This window comes from Mchenga conophoros, linkage group LG7, assembly GCF_057382185.1.
Source record: "Mchenga conophoros isolate Kocher_MC1m ecotype Shallow Benthic linkage group LG7, M_conophoros_male_GT1.1, whole genome shotgun sequence".
In the NCBI taxonomy this organism is placed as follows: domain Eukaryota; kingdom Metazoa; phylum Chordata; class Actinopteri; order Cichliformes; family Cichlidae; genus Mchenga; species Mchenga conophoros.
Window position 1 is genome coordinate 26,025,447 of NC_140532.1, and position 18,074 is coordinate 26,043,520.

The 18,074-nt window shown below is 38.6% G+C and overlaps 1 protein-coding gene across 3 annotated transcripts in view; it reads left to right on the plus strand.

The window, feature by feature from the left end:
* Positions 1–18,074, plus strand: part of ntrk3a (neurotrophic tyrosine kinase, receptor, type 3a) — a 90,621-nt gene that overhangs the window by 18,055 nt on the left and 54,492 nt on the right. For 2 of the 3 annotated variants that reach the window (XM_085283123.1, XM_085283125.1), the window contains exons 2-4: positions 3,345–3,419; positions 9,725–9,796; positions 16,060–16,131. In XM_085283123.1, coding sequence (XP_085139249.1) covers positions 3,345–3,419; positions 9,725–9,796; positions 16,060–16,131 — 219 coding nt within the window. Of the gene's footprint in view, positions 1–3,344; positions 3,420–7,621; positions 7,699–9,724; positions 9,797–16,059; positions 16,132–18,074 lie in introns of those variants that run through there. The other variant, XM_085283124.1, reaches the window with a different exon arrangement.

The window sequence follows — 18,074 nt, forward strand, 5'->3', positions numbered from 1 at the left end:
CATGTCATAGAGATTATCAGTGGCAGTCAGCTTCAATAGTTGTGAACATTCTGGATGAATATTGTTTAAGAATGTTGTTATGAAAATCTGATCATTTCCTCCTTCAGGCATGCATGCCTCATTAGTCCAGCAGTGCGTGAAACGTTTCATAAAAACTAGAATGGATTCATCTGGCTTTTGCTTACACATGGTTACTGCATTTAAATCAATTTTATCTCTAGACATTGTGAGCAGAAATTTCTTTAGATTTTGAAAAAAGGCTGTGATTTTGTCATCGTTTATCCACAAAAACGAGGTGGTGTTGGCTGCTTGGTCATTTTTAGGGTCTAGTTCCTCTACTTCTTCAATAAGCTGAGATTCAGTCACACCTGGAATTCGTTGACATAATATATATCTATAGTCAGGCCCACCCAAGTGGTGGTATCTGGTACTTCTCTGTAATGCAGAAACAAAGGCTGTAGGATTTTGTAGAGGATCGGGAAGTTCTTTAATGGTTGCTGCTAACTCTGAAATTTTAGGGGGTTGAATGCAACACATGTCCCCTATTATCATGAACGGAAGGGAGGTGCTGACGTCATTAAATTGTGATCCCTGCTTTTCTTTATAACGGGTGTTTTTGTGGGGGCCCTCTTGAGTTTTTTCCTCTTTTTTCTGCTTTAAGTAGTTCCTTATTAAATTTCTGGTGTTAGTTATTGCTTTTGGCACAGTTAAACCATTCGCTACTCTAGTGTGGCGCTGAACATGATTATCTATGACGGAAACGGCTTGCTGCAGTTCAGCTTCCGTACGTTCAGTTAAAGGATCTTTCATGATTTCCTCACACTCTGCCATTAACTGTTTTGTTTGCTTTTTATGTTCCTGTAACTCTCTTTCTCGTTCAGTGTATTCTCGTTACTGTCTTTGATCTAGGTTAAACCAGTCATCTTCTTCTGATTTAGGTGTCATTTCAGTGCCTTCCTCACTCTTTTGTGATTCCGCTGTTATATCAGGATATACGCGCTGATGACGTGCAGCCGCAGCAGCAGCTATTAATTCTGTTTTTTCATCATAAGGCGGCGGAGCCGTAGGTTGAACGGATGGGCATATAAGGCTAGTTTTTTCTGCAGTGGATTTACTAGAGCCTACACTGGCTTGATTTAAAGCATTTACGTCTGGCTCGGGTCCTTTTTTCCATAGTGGTAGCATGCGATTGGTCACATCACGACATTCTATCATATATTTTTTACAGGACTTTTTAATCAGCCTACTTTCCTTATCACAAATAGTATTTAACATTTCTACTGACCTGTTTTCTGGCGATAATCGTTTGGGATAGGGCTCCGGAAATACATTAGGATGCATTAAGCTTACAGTTCTTAAGTTCGAGACGAAATCAGTCACGTAAGCACTTCCGCATGTTCTGGATACGTAATCATGGAAGTCTTCATTGATTCACGAGCGTGGGTTAAACGTAACCGGAAGTGGGAGTCGTACTGAGCCGCTATTTGTGATTTTATATTTTATTTTTTTTCGGTTTTACAGTTAATTTTGATTTTTTATCGGACCCGTCTAAGGTCTTTGAATTATTCTGACCCATGGTCAGTGATTTCCAGAGGGGTTTGGACGCTTTGAAGGATTTAAGTTAGTTTTTATTTTTGCTGTGGCACACCTGAGGTTACTTGATTTTTTGCTAGCAATTTTATCTTTTTAGTGAGCAACTTCTCACTTTTTAACGAGCAACTTCTTGTTTTATGACCCCAGGCAACTTCCTGTGTCCTTTCTGCTGGTGAGCAACTTCTTAGTTTATGACAGCAGGCAACTTCCTGTGTCCTTTCTGCTTTTATTTACAAAACAACAGGCAACTTCCTGTGTTTCTATGTGGGCCACTAACGAAGGCTCCTCAGCGTATCCCACTTGTTACTATGTGGGCCACTGAAGAAGGCCTCGTCAGCGTATCCCGTTTCTATGTGGATCACTGAGAAAGGCATAACACAGTCTTATAAAATAAAAGACGAGTGCCTACCTTCGTCAGGATCCCACTTCTGACACCAAAATTGAAGGAAACGGTTTCCAGGGCCTAATCCGTGGATCGACTTCCTTCGAGGCGTGGACGTCTATCAGCAGAGAATGTACCTTCACCTATCAGCAGAGAATGTCCCTTAGTCTGTAACACAGTCAAATATATTCTCAAGTAATATTCAAGCATGCCATTCAGCGTGTTAGTACGAGCTCGGGAGCAGCTTGGGAGAACAAGAAAACAGAGACTGCTTCAGATTGTCTTCCCAAAGTGACTCAACTTTATTCACAAGTACAACAGTTTATATAGAGGGTAAAATTCATGAGACAGCAGATTTATCAGTTTAAACCAGTACAGACCAAGATAAGGGAGCGTCTTCCTGCCCTTGGGTGAAGAAGCATCCTTTGTGTAGTGTATCAGTTCAGCTACAATTGTGATTATCTCAGCGACATATTTTCAAGGCACAAAACGAAGAGTTCTTTCATTAGTGAAATCTGAAACAAACCATTTGGCCTTCAACAGGCGTCTAAAAGATTAAGAAACTAATGTAGCTGAGGGAGTGATCTCTGTGGTATTTCAACCTTGTACCAGCCTGTGATTCTCACACATCAATTCTTGGGTCAAAGAGAAAAATAACTAAAACAATGGGGCCTTATTGAATGACAGAGTTTTCCTGTATAATGTCACTATAAAACAATATCCAGTAAATGCTCCCATGGTACTAAAATACCTAACAATAATGAAAATAAACTCCACCTAAATTTGGTTTATATCTGACTCAGACTGCAGGTCATAACTTCTTACCTGAAGTTCATTTCACCTGCAACCGCCTCGGGTCTCTCCTCCTCCTGCCTCCCCTTTCCCTCATCCACCTGCTGACCTCTGTGGAAGCTCCGCCACAGCCACCACCAAACAACTGAGTTATTTTTACACATCGGCCAGCATCTGGCCAATCCACCACCTTTCATTGTTTATACCGTTACAAAAAAACCCCCATCGGCCCATAAAAACGAAAAATCACCATCCAGCTATGGTCGGTACGAGGGAAATTTCTTTTGCAGTTCGTCTGAAAGATGGACTTGCGCTTTGGGATCTTTTAAACATCATTAGGTGCGTTGCTACGCGCTGTCTGTCCTGTCTGTGAGCGCAGAACAAGCAGCAGTTTGGGGGTGATGTCACACACACGGGTCCTCTGTCAGAATATAGGAAAAGAGGACGGTTGGTCACCCTAGAATAAACAGCCCAACAAATCTGATCCATGAAATAAATTGTTAGATTATTAATTTGTTACTTGTAACTTGATACATTATACACCCTACTACAGTGTCTTGCCTGTATTCCTTTACAGACACATCGAGAATTGGACTGGTCTGCAGACCTTGAGGGATTTCGATATGGAGCTCTACACCGGCTTACAGAGGCTGTAAGTAGTAAGGCATTTTCTACAACATGTTATCACTGAAATGTCTGGCCAGTGAAATTTAACTTTATTCTTGGGGATCAGACCAGTGCTTTAAAAACACATGCGCAAAAGCAAATGTTTCCTCTAAAGAGGTTCAAGCAGCCCTGCACACTTCAAAGACCCACTGACCCAAGCATGGGGTTCTAATAATATTTAGACCCAGAGATATCCCAATCTCAGGAAAGAATCTGTTCACAATTCACAGTTTAGTCTACAGCAGATGAAAGGAAGCACCTCAGCATACTTTGGAGCTGGACCACTTGGGAAGTAAACAATATTGTCCAGTAAGGCTGTTAGCAGTGCTTTGATACATAGTTGTGTGTTGAATTTCAAATCCTGTTTCTTATTAAATATCTTCAGTTTGTTTTAATCTTTATGGAGTCCCTTAGTGTTTTCCAGCCTTTCCCTTCTGTGTTAATTCCCCCATGTTTAGTTCTATGTCTGTTTCCCTCACTTCCTGTTTTATTGTGGTAGCAAAATAATTTGTGGTGCAGATTACGTGCAGAATTCAATGCATGCATGCACACAAATGGCTAGTCTGGAGTTGCCTTTGTCATTTATTTCAAATCTAGGTAAGAGAGGGCGTCGAGGAAAACAGCATTTAACAGTGCATGAATAGGTTGGTTTGCTTTCACCCCAATTGCTGGTGACTTACTTAAACCAGCTTTTCTTTGTTTTTTACTTTTACTATTGTCAAAGCTATTAGGACTTTATTTCACTGATTCCATTCAATTAGATATTTAATTGTAATTAGATTTACTTCCATAAATACAGGTAGACTAATGACATAAACATTCTTTCACTATCATGGTATTAGAATTTCAATAGGAAAACAAACTTAAAGTAACCTGCATAGCTTTATAGTTATTTTTCTTCCAACAATAGGTAATAGATGTGTTTCCTCCACGTGCAATTGTTCTGTTGGTATCAGAAATAGCTAAAGTTTTTCAAAATAAATTAAAGCAAAATCCTTAATTTTTAAAATAGAAAGGAAAACAACAAGGAGCTACATATTAAAAAAAGAGTGAGCAAAATTCCTTTGCGATGTGACATGCTGAAAGTCCACCAGCTCCACAAGTTATTGTATTACAGGGTGTAGTCATTGGTTAAATTCAACTGAGTAATTACATCTGATAGGCAGTTGACTACAAAATAGGGTAATGTGAAGTGAGAATTTTTCATGGACTGCAGCCTGGTAGTTGATGCTAAACTGAGTATTTTACAGCATTGTGGTACAGGACCATCTCTGTGAACTAAGCCTGCTAAAGAAATTGTTTAGCTCATTCGCTCTATACTGAGTGAGTGTATGAGTTGTAAATAGTGAGCATGACTGTGTGAAAAACTAGAATGCTATTAAAATAGAGGAGACAGGTGTGACACCAGTCCCAGCAGTGGTCATCTTTGTATATTGCATATTTGTACAAGTACATTGTATAAGTTGTAAGAAGGGCTTTTAGTCATTTTGAATGTATTTAAGCGTATTTGTGTTCAGAAGTTGTGATTTGGATTGACGGAAAGATATCACTCTCACTTTGTAGTCGGAAGATTGAATCATCATTTTTTAATAAAAACTTACTATATACAGTAAGCTTTTATTACAAATTTTGATATACAGAAATGTAAAAATTCTGTTACCAAAGTAGGTATTTCTAAGTTCAGTTGATCGGGATTAAATCTTTCCTGTGTGATACATTTCAGTTGCTGATAATCAAGAAACTTAGTGTTGCTGATTCCATGTCTTGATGAGAGTTCCTGAAATTAAATGAAATGGCATTAAAGTTTTCCCCTTGAATAACATTTCCTACGTGTTTTATCCCTTTCTCGTTCCATGGTGAAAGGTTTATGCCTTATGAAAAGCAGATTAGAGATTTTTACTTTTCCACAGAGTGCTTGTCCTAGGTCCAGCCATGGGCTACCTAGCGAGCTTGATTTGATGCATTTTGAAGCATATAAGCAATCTATTGGATAAGAAATAATAATAAGAATTTGGTAGTTTTAAACCACCATTGTGTTTTGGCTTTTGTAGAGTTTTCAAACTTGAGATGTTTGAGTCCAGTGTCTTAAACCAGGCAGTAAATGGTTTGTTAGGGATCAGTGAGAACAAGTAGTTTATTTTAGGCAGATTTTAATTGTGACGACTGATCATTGAGTGCTATAGGTAAAGTTTTCCAAAACGTGAGATTATCTTCTACCATTTCTACTAGAGGGATATGGTTCAATCATACCGAGAGGCTGGTGGAAAAAATTATACCTAAATACCTAATGTTGCCCGACTGTAGTGTAGTGATGGAGGTCTTCTGAAATTTACAGTTCAGAGGCAGAACTGTTGAGTTAATGGAGTAGTCTGACATGGATGAGAACTTATCTATGAGTGTGATTGTCTTCAGAAGAGAGGTTTGTGAGTTCCCAAGGAACAGTAATGCATCATCAGCATACAGGCTTATCTTGTGGTCTGTATCTATTTATATCTACATTTTGTCGGATTGCTGCTGCTAGTAGTGTCATGGAATTTTGTAAATAAAGTCTGCAACATGGAAAGAGCTGTGATCAAGCTATTTATTACTGCGCAGGAGAGCCAACACACACATCAACCATCACAGTTCACAGTCATGCCAGCTCTGCCCTTGGGATGTCTCAGCTCCTCTTTTATACCCCTCCACACACAACTCTCTGCATCTTTTTAGTTACAACAGGTTTCTGTCCCACGGGCTGTTGCTGGGCAGAGAGCAACTGCCACTATCTTTTCCCAGGAAGCTCCTGACACCGGTCATCTTGGGAGTTTCGTCCTTCCACAATATCGTTAGGCGTAGCTAAGCAGTTCTTTGTGAGGTCATACTGACACACACTTGCTTCATCTTAAGCAGGCAAAGGTTTATACAAAAATCATACAGTAAGATTCTAAACATATAAATCTAAATGTGAGGATAAACTAGAATTTTTCCATAACAGTAGTTTGATGAAAATGACTAAAACTGAGGTTGAAAGCAGACAGCGCTGTCTGGTGTCCCTCTTTAGATTGAAGCTTTGGAAAGTAAGGTCATTTGTCCTAACACGTGCATTTTGAGAACTGCTTAGTGTTTTGATCCAATACATGAAGAATGAACCAAATCCAAATTTTTGTAGAACTGTTGACATCCTATGAGAGAGCAAATGAAGATTTTGTGCTCAAAGTTGATGTGTTAAGAACAGAAAAAAATGGGAAAGCATGAGCATTTGAGTGATTTTGACTCACTGCACTGCGACGCTGCAGCAGTGTCGGTTCTGACAGAGGGTCCAGGGATTTCATCCTCATACCTAATGGCAGTCAGGGTGCCTGTAGAGGTCTGTGTGTCCCTCCATGGACATGTCTTCCCAGACCGTTGCTGACCCACCACCAAACCGGTCATGCTGAACAATGTTACAGGCAGCATAATGTTAACCGCAGATGTGCTCAGGGTGAACCTGTTCTCATCTGTGAAAAGCACAGGGTGCCAGTAGTGGACCCGCCAATTCTGGTACTCTATGGCAAATGCCAGTCAGGCTCCACGGTTCTCTTATTGTTTCTTCTCTAGTGCATCTTTAATTTAATTTATACCAACGAAGCTGAAACCAATCAACACCCCCCTCTGCCAATTAACTTACCAGATCAACATCCCAGAAGTTTGACTGACTCGATGCTGTACTAGGATTAAAAAGTGATCATTTTATATCTTTGAGCTTATATAAGATGACAGTCCCCTGGAGCAATACATATTGGCTTCAATTTTGCATAGTGGGAGGAAGTGGAGCCAGGTCGTCCATCTTTTGTACAGTCATTTTGCTTCACTGTTGGTTTCAACCAATACCATTGCAAGCACCTGATGAAGCCGGAAGAGCTACATCATCCGCCCAAAATAGAGGTGATCCTGAGGCCACCAAACCAAAAACCCTTTGTCACTTGGCCACACCTAAAATGTGGCTTTACTGTGCCTTAAAACAAACAACAGAGCAGCTTTTCACTGGCCTCCACATCGAATTTTTCTTCACTTTGTTAAATCATTATGATTTACTAGCAATAGGTTACTATAGTTACAGCTTTTTTTAAGATTCAATTTTGGCCTTAAATTTTCATTTATTTTTTTGGCAGGACAATAGTGCAGACAGGAAAGGATGGACAGGGAGCAAGTGAAATGATCCGCAGGGAATGTCCTGGCATGGGGAATCAGATCTGCAGTAGCCGTTCAGCATTTGGGTCGGCTGCTCAACCCACTGGGGTATACTGGTACTCAAATCATACTTGTTTTTTAATGAACCATAAAACTTCCAAACAAGAGACACAGCTGCTCTGTTCTTTCTGTGCATCTCTGACCAGTCAATTTTTTTCTTTTATCATCCTCCATTTCTTTCTTTTCTCTTCTTGTTATGCTAAACATTTGTTGTCTCCACAACAAGATGCAAGTTATAGATGAGATTTGTTTCATCCCAGCTGCCATAACTCCTGTATGCTTTTGAGTTCAAAATGACATACTGCTGTCTAAAATCAGTGTGTATCTTAACATGTATTAAGAGTTTGGTTAAGGACTAAGAGGCACTTCTAGGGAAATATTAGAAAGGCTCACTATCGTTTGGACTTTCCTCCTCAGAACCGTGGAAAAAAGAATCTTTCCATTGAACTTTTGTTGTGATTTCCTTTCTCTTTGGATCTAATAGAGGCCACACAAACACATGAGAAATCAATGGAAAGCCCAGGTTGTACTCTTTTTAGTACATCAAGACTTAGTAGAGTAGCTCAAATAAGTCAAACGATAGAGAACGAAAACAAATGTCCATCACAGAGGACATCAATGAATAGGCTGGTTCTCTGGAGGCTATTACTCTACAACCATTTCCATTAATGTTTCTCATAGAAAACACTAAATAGCCTCTATTATAGCTTTATTTCACAGACATACATAATACTGTGCTGATATATAATTTCCTATTAAATGATTTTCAGCATGTTCTAGGTGAGCAAATTGTTGTAAATCTGTTTAGTTTATTAATTAGTGCGCTTAACACTGTGGAATAGCAAAGATCTCCAAAAAAACCAAAATCACTTACTTTCGATCACCTTCGTATCTTGATGAAATCTTTGCCTTAGCTCATCACTGACATCGCCCAGATTTGGTGGAAGAAAGTCAAAGTGTGATTTCAAAAAGTGCATCTTCACTGACATTCTGTCACTCATTAGCTGATGTGCTTTCATGTTATCCAAAGCTCTTTGTAATTGTGTGCTCTGATTGACAACCTGTATGAATCCTTCCCATGCCACTCATTCAGTTGACTTGAGTTTCCTTTTTAACTCATCATTAAATATCAGATCATGGATTTTTAGAACCAGCAACAACACCTTTCTTAATTTTGGCCTCACTTTTCTTGAGACCAAACTTATTTCTTTAAATGTTGTAAATAACATTTGTTACAGTACAGGTGAAAGAGTCTGAGTAGCAAAATGTGCTAGTTGTTGGCCATTGACCTTTAAAAATTGTCAGATTTACTGCTGCCTCAACGGTTGGGCAGTGCTGCTTATTAACTCGCACAGCCTACTTTCCCCTCCGGATTTAAAGTGGACCAGAATTGGCTGAAATCTTTTGCTTCTACAGGTATATGCTAAATGTTGGTTGTTGTGCAGCTCTCTTCATACACTTTCACATGACATATACAGTGGCTTGCAAAAGTATTTGGCCCCCTTGAACTTTCCCATATTTTGTCACATTACAGCCACAAACATGAATCAATGTTATTGGAATTACGCACACCCCACTTTTCAGTTATTTATTTGTAAAAAATGTTTGGAATCATGTATGATTTTCATTCCACTTCTCACGTGTACACCACTTTGTGTTGGTCTTTCACATGTAATTCCAATAAAATTGATTCATGTTTGTGGCTGTAATGTGACAAAATGCAGAAAAGTTCAAGGGGGCCGAATACTTTTGCAAGCCACTGTATATAAGTTAAGCAGAGAGCAAATATACAGATGTACTACGAGCAAAAATGGAAAATAATCCATTCATTGGCGCTGTTTCAAGCAAGAAACTCACTGTCAGAAGTGGGATAATAAGTTCTAATAATAATATACTTTCACTGATTTTCACATTTGTTGTGTAGTTGACCTGATTTTGATCCAACTATAAATCGTCTCGAGTTGTTAAGTTGTTATCTGCTCATTCGTTCATTCATTTTTAATTGTCTGTTTGTCAGAGTAACAGAGCTGAAAGTTATTCAAAGTGCTTTCTCTCTTCTTTGTCTGTGTGTGTGTGTGGTAGAACCATTATGAGGAGCAACCTACATACGATCCAGGCTCGCGTTTTCTCCAAGAACCCACACCTGCGCTACATGTGAGTATACACACACACACACACACACACACACACACACACACACACACACACACACACACAAAAACTTGATTGATAATACTGATACTGAAACACTTACCGTTTTTGGGCACATACAAACCCTTTGTCCTGTCCATGCTGCACCCTGCACATATCGACTGTCTCTTTAACACAGTAACACAGGACACTTTTGAATTGGACTGATAAAAAAACCTAATAAACTAGTAGCAGAGTGTATTAATGGAAATAAACATTGTGTCCCTTTAAAGTTTTTTTAGTGTTTACAAGCAGGGAACTCTATTAAAACTGAAGCACAATTAGTGGTTTGGTGAGCAGAACAGACAGAACTTAGACTGACACATGAAACAACCACACACTCAGTATTGTGTCACAGACAGAGTGAATGACTGACCGCAACAACACCTGTCATTTCACATCTGTCACTTCTGAAAATAGCACATACTAATCACCAGTGCTTGTGTTTAGTATTGTACTCAGATAAGATTTCACTACAGTCACTACAGATATGCATTACTGTAATATATGCAGTCATCCATGGATCCATGAGTATAGGAGTGTTGCACTGATTCCACTACCCATAAACTCCCATCACAGATTCAGATGTAGATCACATGTAGATACATTAATATTACAGCTGTCCTTATTTATGTCTCAGGAGCTTGGAAAGAAAGCAACTGGACTTTTTAAAGTTTTGTGAAGATGTTTCACCTCTCATCCAAGAGGCTGCTTCAGTTCTAAAATCAAATGGTTTAAGGAGTGGCTGTTTGGTTTCGCCAAGGAATTGCATGCTGTGTGGACAAATGTTTGTGCATGTCGGAGGCATTTCCCATTTTTGTTGTGATCAGTGTTAAGGTCATTACTCAAAAAAGTAATCTATTGCACATTACTCGTTACAGTAATTATTACTCTCCAAAGAAAGTAATTTGTTACATATTACATTACTTTCTTGTTCCTTTGTAAAATGACCTGAAACATATTTACCATTTTATAATATAAACCTACAGACTATCGTCCCACATACCAACACAAATCCCTATACTATGAAGACACATACTCTTTCTCTTAGTATTTACGCATGAACACAAAGCTGACAGCCACAGCGATTCTACTTTAGAAACATGAACAGTTAGAAAGACAGACTGTTTAACCCCTTGTTATTTGTTAAAGGTCAGGGTCAGACTGCTGGGCTGAGGTCAGCATTCACTCGGCTTTAATATCAGTCTGGGTTCTTGGCTAGCTGGATGCAGTTTGCACTTTACCATCACACACTTATGTTCTTGAGCAATATAAATTAGTGTGTGTGTGTGTGTGTGTGTGTGTGTGTGTGTGTGTGTGTGTGTGTGTGTTAAGAAGGTTGAAGATAAATCTGTAGTCCCACCATCCTCAGAGTGCATGACATGCAACACAATGGTCGTTAGTACAAACAGAAATTTGAGAATGGTAGAATATTAGTCTTATATGATCAGTTGTAGTGATTATGACACTGTGGTAGTGTGTGCAGTACTGTGAGTGAAATACTTTTTTTTTTCTAATTTCATGTAATTTTTATGCTCTAAATTATTTTAAAGCAGGAAATGCTGCCAGTAAGATCTGTGATTACTGGTTTGTATAGAGAAAGGCTGACAGGAATAAGGAGGGTTTTATAAAATGAGACCTGGATTTTTATCATCACTATATTTTCTATTTTTACCTCTATTGTGAATCACTGGGTACAGCAAAATACATCCAAAGATCACATTTCGACTCTTTAATGCTGTTTGTCAAACAGCATTAAAGACTCATCAGAAATTACATAAAAAAATATGTATTTTATATTTCTTGCATGCTTTTTCTCTCCCAATCCTGAGTGGAATACTGATGAGGTATTGGATCTCAGCAGCTATGAATAATAAACACTCTTACATCACCAGCTGAAAGAAGAGGAGAGGAACAAATAGAACAAAATCAAAGAATTTGTGACCACAGAAGAGAAAAACAGAGTTTATTGTTTGTGAGCAGTGGGCATTTTGGTTTGTTGTAGCAGGAAATGGACAAGTTGATGACACTTAAAACTGAATCCCATTTAAGAAAGCTAATTGTCATGTGCACTTCATTTACTCTCACAGAATCTGAAATGAAAAGTTTTGCTGCACCTAGAACTTTGCTGGAGAAGATGGAGAATTATATTTCTTTTGGTGATTAGAATTAGCTAAAAGCTACAGCTGTCAGATAAATGTACTGGGAATATTCAAGCGCAGTCCTCAACAGCAGGTTTGTCCAATGGATAGCTTGAAATGGTACAAATGTAAGTGGTGAACTGCCAGAGATTGAAAAAAATAAGCTAAGGTTACCTAAAACTGAAAAATAATCTACATTTCAGAATTATACAAAAAAGCTTTTTTCAACGAACACAAAATGGGTCAACAATGTAAAGCTGTTCTGCAGCTATGAAGGTTTATCAAGTCTTGAAAGCTGGTGCTACTAATTCCTACAGGTGTTCCAACTTTTCAGGATTACTTACCACCCCCTCTGTCTGCATAAGGGTTTATGTTGGAACACACTGTTGCAGCATACCCTCATTAGTATCAATGGAACATTATTGTACTGCAGAACAATAGTTCTCTGTGTTGCTACAAAAATGACAAGAAAAAGGCAATTAACAATGAAAGAGAGACAGACCATCATAACAGTTATAAATGCAGGTCTTTCCTACAGAGAAATTGCAAAGAAAGTCAAGGTGTCAGTGATTCCAGTTTCCTTCACCATAAAAAGGAAAAGAAACTGAATCAGAGGGTGAGTTTTTGAGAGTTAACAGGTGGCTCAAAGCACAACAGCTTCAAGCACAGCTTAATAGAGGTCGTAGTGAGCAAGTTTCATTGTCAACTGTCAAGAGAAGACTTTGAGCTGCAGGTTTGACAGGATGAGTTGCAGCAAGAAAGCCATTGCTAAGATGTCAGAATAAGACAAAGAGGCTTTTCTGGGCCATTAAACACCATCATTGGACTACTCAAGTCTGGAAGAAGGTATTACGGACTGATGAATCAAAATCTGAAATCTTTGGTTCATCACTCAGGATCTTTGTACGCCGTAGAGTAGACGAAAGGATGGTTCCACAGTGTGTGGCATCAACTGTCCAACATGGAGGAGGAAGTGTGACGGTCTGGGGCTGTTTTGCTGGATCCAGGGTCGTTGACTTGTACAGAGTGAGAGGATCACTGAACCAAAACAGCTACCACAGCATTCTGCAGCGCCATGCAATACCCTCTGATATGCGCCTAATTGATCAGGGGTCATCCTACAGCAAGATAATGACCCAAAACATAAGTCTATGCCAGAACTACCTTAGGAAAAAAAAGAACAAGACAGTCAGTTGAAAACATGGAGTGACCAGCACAGTCTCCAGACTTAAACCCCATCAAACTGGTTTGGGATGAACTGGACAGAAGAGTGAAAGCAAAGCAACCTACAAGTGCCACACAATTATGGGAATTTCTGCAAAAGATATGGGAAGAAATTTCTTAATAATATTTGTTATTACTAATAGTTTTATTAATGTTAATATTGAATATTTATTTCTATTGTAGAAAGAATGCCACGGGTGTGTGCAGCTGTTAAATCTGCCAAAGGTGGTTTAGAATACATTTTGGTCTATAAATTTATTCCACAATTTCTCTTTTTAACTCAAATTGCTTATTTGTACTATGCTTTCATTTCAGAGTGTAATGAAATCTTAAACTGTCTAAATTTCAATTAAAAACTGGAACAATTGGGGTGTTCTAAAACTTTTGACCAGTAGTGTGCATTCAGTGGGCTACATATTCTTCATCACTGCTTGTGGTGTGAGTGGTAGTCTCTTCTTCAAACCGTCAGCTTCGCTTTTCTAATAAATTTTTCTTCCTCTCCTCCAAATTTTTTTGTTCCTCTTTCTGTTTTTTTCCTTCTCTGTGTTTTCTTCCACCCTCTAATTTCTCAGCTGAAAAGGACAAAGCACTATCAGCTGCTTTAATCCTATCACTATACAAAAGTTCAGATGAAAGCAAGAACATACTGCAGAACATCTGATGTGTGTGTGTGTGTGTGTGTGTGTGTGTGTGTGTGTGTGTGTGTGTGTGTGTTGCTGTTTTCACAGTTTTCTTATGGAAGCAGATAAATGAGATTCAAACCACTGCAGGGTGATTATTTAAATACCTGTTCTGTGTTCTATCAAAGGAGGTCAGGACAAGTAATCAATTAGTACATTGACCATAAGCTCACTAGTATTTGTTTTCAACTGAGTTCAATTTTATTTATATAGCAGCGAGTCACAACAACAGTTGCTTCAAGGCACTTTATATTTGAAGGTTAAGACACTACAATAATACAAAGAAAACAGACAGAACCCCAAAAGTCATATACCCCCTTTGAGCAAGTGCTTTGGTGACAGAGGGAAGGAAAAAGTACATTTTAACAAGAAAAAACCTCCTGTAGAACCAGGGTTGGGGAGGGACAGCCAGAAGCAGAAAATTAGAGGTCATCTGTGTCTTTATGTCTTCAAGAAGACATTCCTGCAGTTTAACTAATTGGTGTGTGTTATCTGGCTTCATGGATAGATAAAGTTATGTGTCATCTGCACAGCAGTGAAAATGTTATGCTATAACTTTTAATGATACTGCGTAAGGGAAGCATGTATAATGTAAACAGAACTAGTCCTAGCACAGAACCCTGTGGAACTCCATAATTATCCTTGGTTTGTTCACGTACATGGAGAGTCCTCTTCACACACTGAGCCATAAGAAGATAAGAAGCCATAAGAAGGCAGCCAGCAATTTAAGGAGAACATGCAGCTGTGGTAAACTCTAAATGCTGAATGTAACTCTTTGAATAAACTGCTCTTTTGTAGATGATCAGTTAATTTAAAAAGCCTTTGCTTTTTAAAAAAGTGGTGTAATTATTGCAACCTTAAAAGCATGTGATACAGATCTCTATAAAGATTGATCATATTTCAGATTAAAGAATGAATTAATGGTAGGATTTGGAGTCAAGTAGATATGTTAATGGTTTGGAGGAAGTAATTGAAGTGACTGAAAAATCACTGAGGAAAGACAATACAAGTAAATATCAGCAGTTCTTTATTTTAAAAGTGGTTGTACCTAATGATGTATCTGAGGAATGGTTGGTTCTTTATGGTTAATTATGAAGAAATTTGTGAAGTCCTCACTATTGCTCTGGGTAGCTCCCCAACTGGGTCTAGACTGGGTCTAGAGAGTACTTTAAATTCAGGGAATTTAAAATAGAAAGTAGCTCGTCCACAGAAGGACTGGTAGCTCCCCTTGCGATAAGGGTTCAGATCGCGCGAACAGGTGTGAAATGTGTGTGTTTAGTTAGTTTGTTTGTTTGCTTGTTTTAATCAATTTTAAATCATGCTTTTTATTTGTTTTTGTTTCTAATGTCTCTGTAAAGCACTTTGAATCACCTTGTTGTTGAATTGTGCTATACAAATAAATTTGCCTTGCCTTGCCTTGCCTATTTCAAGTTAAAGGAATACTCGGCTAAACAGAGCTCTGATTCCTTGTCAGCCTCTTTGCAGCACTGAAGAGAAACCTGGGCTTATTCCTATAGTTGTGAGGGAGTGCTATGGGCTCAAATTGTGGTCATAAATATTTTGTACTTGTAAATCAGGATTTATATGTGTAAAAAGAATTTGTGTGTGCGTAAAAAAGATTTGTGTGTGGACATAGCCAAAAAATACGTGTGAAACGCTGCACTCAGGTTTCAACTTACAAGTATGGATTTTGACCCGATTTTTCTTCCTTTCAGCTGATTGGTCAATGTCATGTCAATCACAAATTTAACTATCGAATCAGAGAACAGATGGGTTTGGCTGTCTGAGGGGCGCTTTTCTGAACTGCAGGTCCTTGAAGGGTAATACCGTTTGAGGCTGGAGGATCTTTATATAAATATCCCATAAGGCTCATACAAGCTAGGTCCTTTAACGTTTGGTAGCTGTTGAAAGGGTACAGTTGTGGTATACCAGTGGTCAGAAACACTATTACTGTTCACATCTGCTCAAACAACTTTCATTAAGTGGGAAAATGAACCAGAGTCGATTTAAACTGACTAAACACCCTAAGTGGAATTCTGCTCTTTTATGAATTTCACTTTTCCCTCGTGTTTTGCACTCATTACAAAACATCATGTAGAAAACCTAACATCCATGAGCTTTTATTGTCACGTTGAAGTGAGGTTTCTGACACTCTCTGTTACTTTCTTGTTCTCTTTCTTAGAAACCTGTCCAAGAACCCCATGTTGACCACGTTGTCCTGGCAGATCTTTGAACATCTGCCGCTTTTGGAGCTGTAAGTAGACCCATGTCTTTTTCTTAGTTCATTGCTGCTGACACACAGTAGACCTGAATACATCTGCAAGGAAATGGGTTGATGTCTTTTTCAACCGAGTTAATATGATCAGTGAATTGTGTTATGTCCTGAAATGGCACCTCAGTGGCACCTTTTCTACTCTAGACTCAAAGCACTTTAAACAACACACTTCATTCACCCATTTACAAACATTCATACAAGCAATTTTATCTACACCTAAGTGCTTTCTAGCTAACATTCATGCATTCAAACATTGCCCAAGGATATTTGGCATGCAGAATGGAGACTGGAGCAGCTAGAGATCGAACTACCAACCTTAAAGGGAACATGAAATGCTCCACACATACAGGCTAATATACACCCTTAAGCTCTGCTCTCAAAAATGAACAGTGTCTGTGACGCTGGATTTAAGAAATCAGTGCCCGAAGATAAAGTTTGAAAAACATGCATAGCGCCATCTTCTGTCAGTACAACGCCACAACATGACGTCGTGCGGTTGGTTGGTTGTGGCTAATAGACTTACATTAGTTTGTTCGCTAACTAGTGACATAATCGATAACTCAAAGTAAGAATTCTTCCTTTTAACTGGCTATCCAAACATTCATTAAAACCATCAGCATAATAAACAAAGTGGAGTCGATCATGTTCGTTATAGCTGCATTTTCCATTTCATGCCATAACCTGGTGATAAATTTAGAGGTTTTCTTTGTGTTTGTTTGTTTTTTGTTAAATGACCCGCTGAACTCTGAACATTGTAATGCTGGAATAAAAACTACTTCTTGAGTAGTTGCTGGATGAAGGACAGAATGCTATATAACCTCGAGATTATGATCTATATTAACTGATAAAAATGTGCTTAAGTTTCTGTATAATCAGTTTTCATTAGTAATGTACTTTGTTGTATTGCAGTCTTTAGGATAACCATAATTTTTACTTCAGGTTAGCTGGGATAACTGATGGATGGAGGAAATTTTTCTGCAGTCATAGAAATGCTGAACATAGAGAAGGAAATGAGTTACACGGCAGATTAATAAAGGAAAATAAGAGGAATTTAAGTTTTATATGATAGTCAGATTTACTTAATGAGGCAAATTGTTGTGATGTCCCAATCACAGGGTGATATACTAACAATGCACTATAATTTACTGTGTATACAAAGATGCAGGGAGTTCACTTCAGTAAAACCAGCATTCTGCAGAAAGAATACAAATTAGTGGTTCAAAACTCATCCAAGACCCACTAAAAGGTCTATTTCGGTTTTTTGATCAAATCCGATTTTTTTTTTGTCTGGTTGTTCACACTACAAATAAAATGTGACAGCAAACGCGCGCTAGTGTGAACGGTTCACGGCCCTCAAAGCGGCCCACATGAGGAAAAGAAGACGTCACACACAACCCGCTCTGTTTACAGAAGTAAAAATGGTGGCTACAGAGCTAGTAGGTGTTGTAACCGACAGAATTTTGACAAATTAATTAGAGAAAGAAGGACACTGAGAAAAAAGTCCGTGCTTTAACAATAGCCTTGTTTGGAGCAGTGGCTGCTACCTCAGAGGTTTATATGGACACGGAGTCATTTAGCTTGAATAGAATTGTCTCCCCATATGTTTTTTTTTTCCCCCATATGTTAATCAAGTCCAAAACCTCAGTTTCTGTCCATTGACTTGCTCCGTCTCCAGTTTCCGCCGCCATGCTTTCTCATTTGTCTTCTCCGGCGCTGATAATTGGCTTCTGTCTTGTGTCAGTAACATAAAGGACGGATTTAATGCGACATGACCATTCAAACAGCAGTTGCTTTCTAAAACATCAGATATGTATCGGATTCAGTACTAGGGGTGGGTTTTTATAATCGATTTATCGATTAAAATCTATTCTGGCTTGGATAACGTAAAATCGATTCATTAAAATCCTGAATCGATTTTTTAA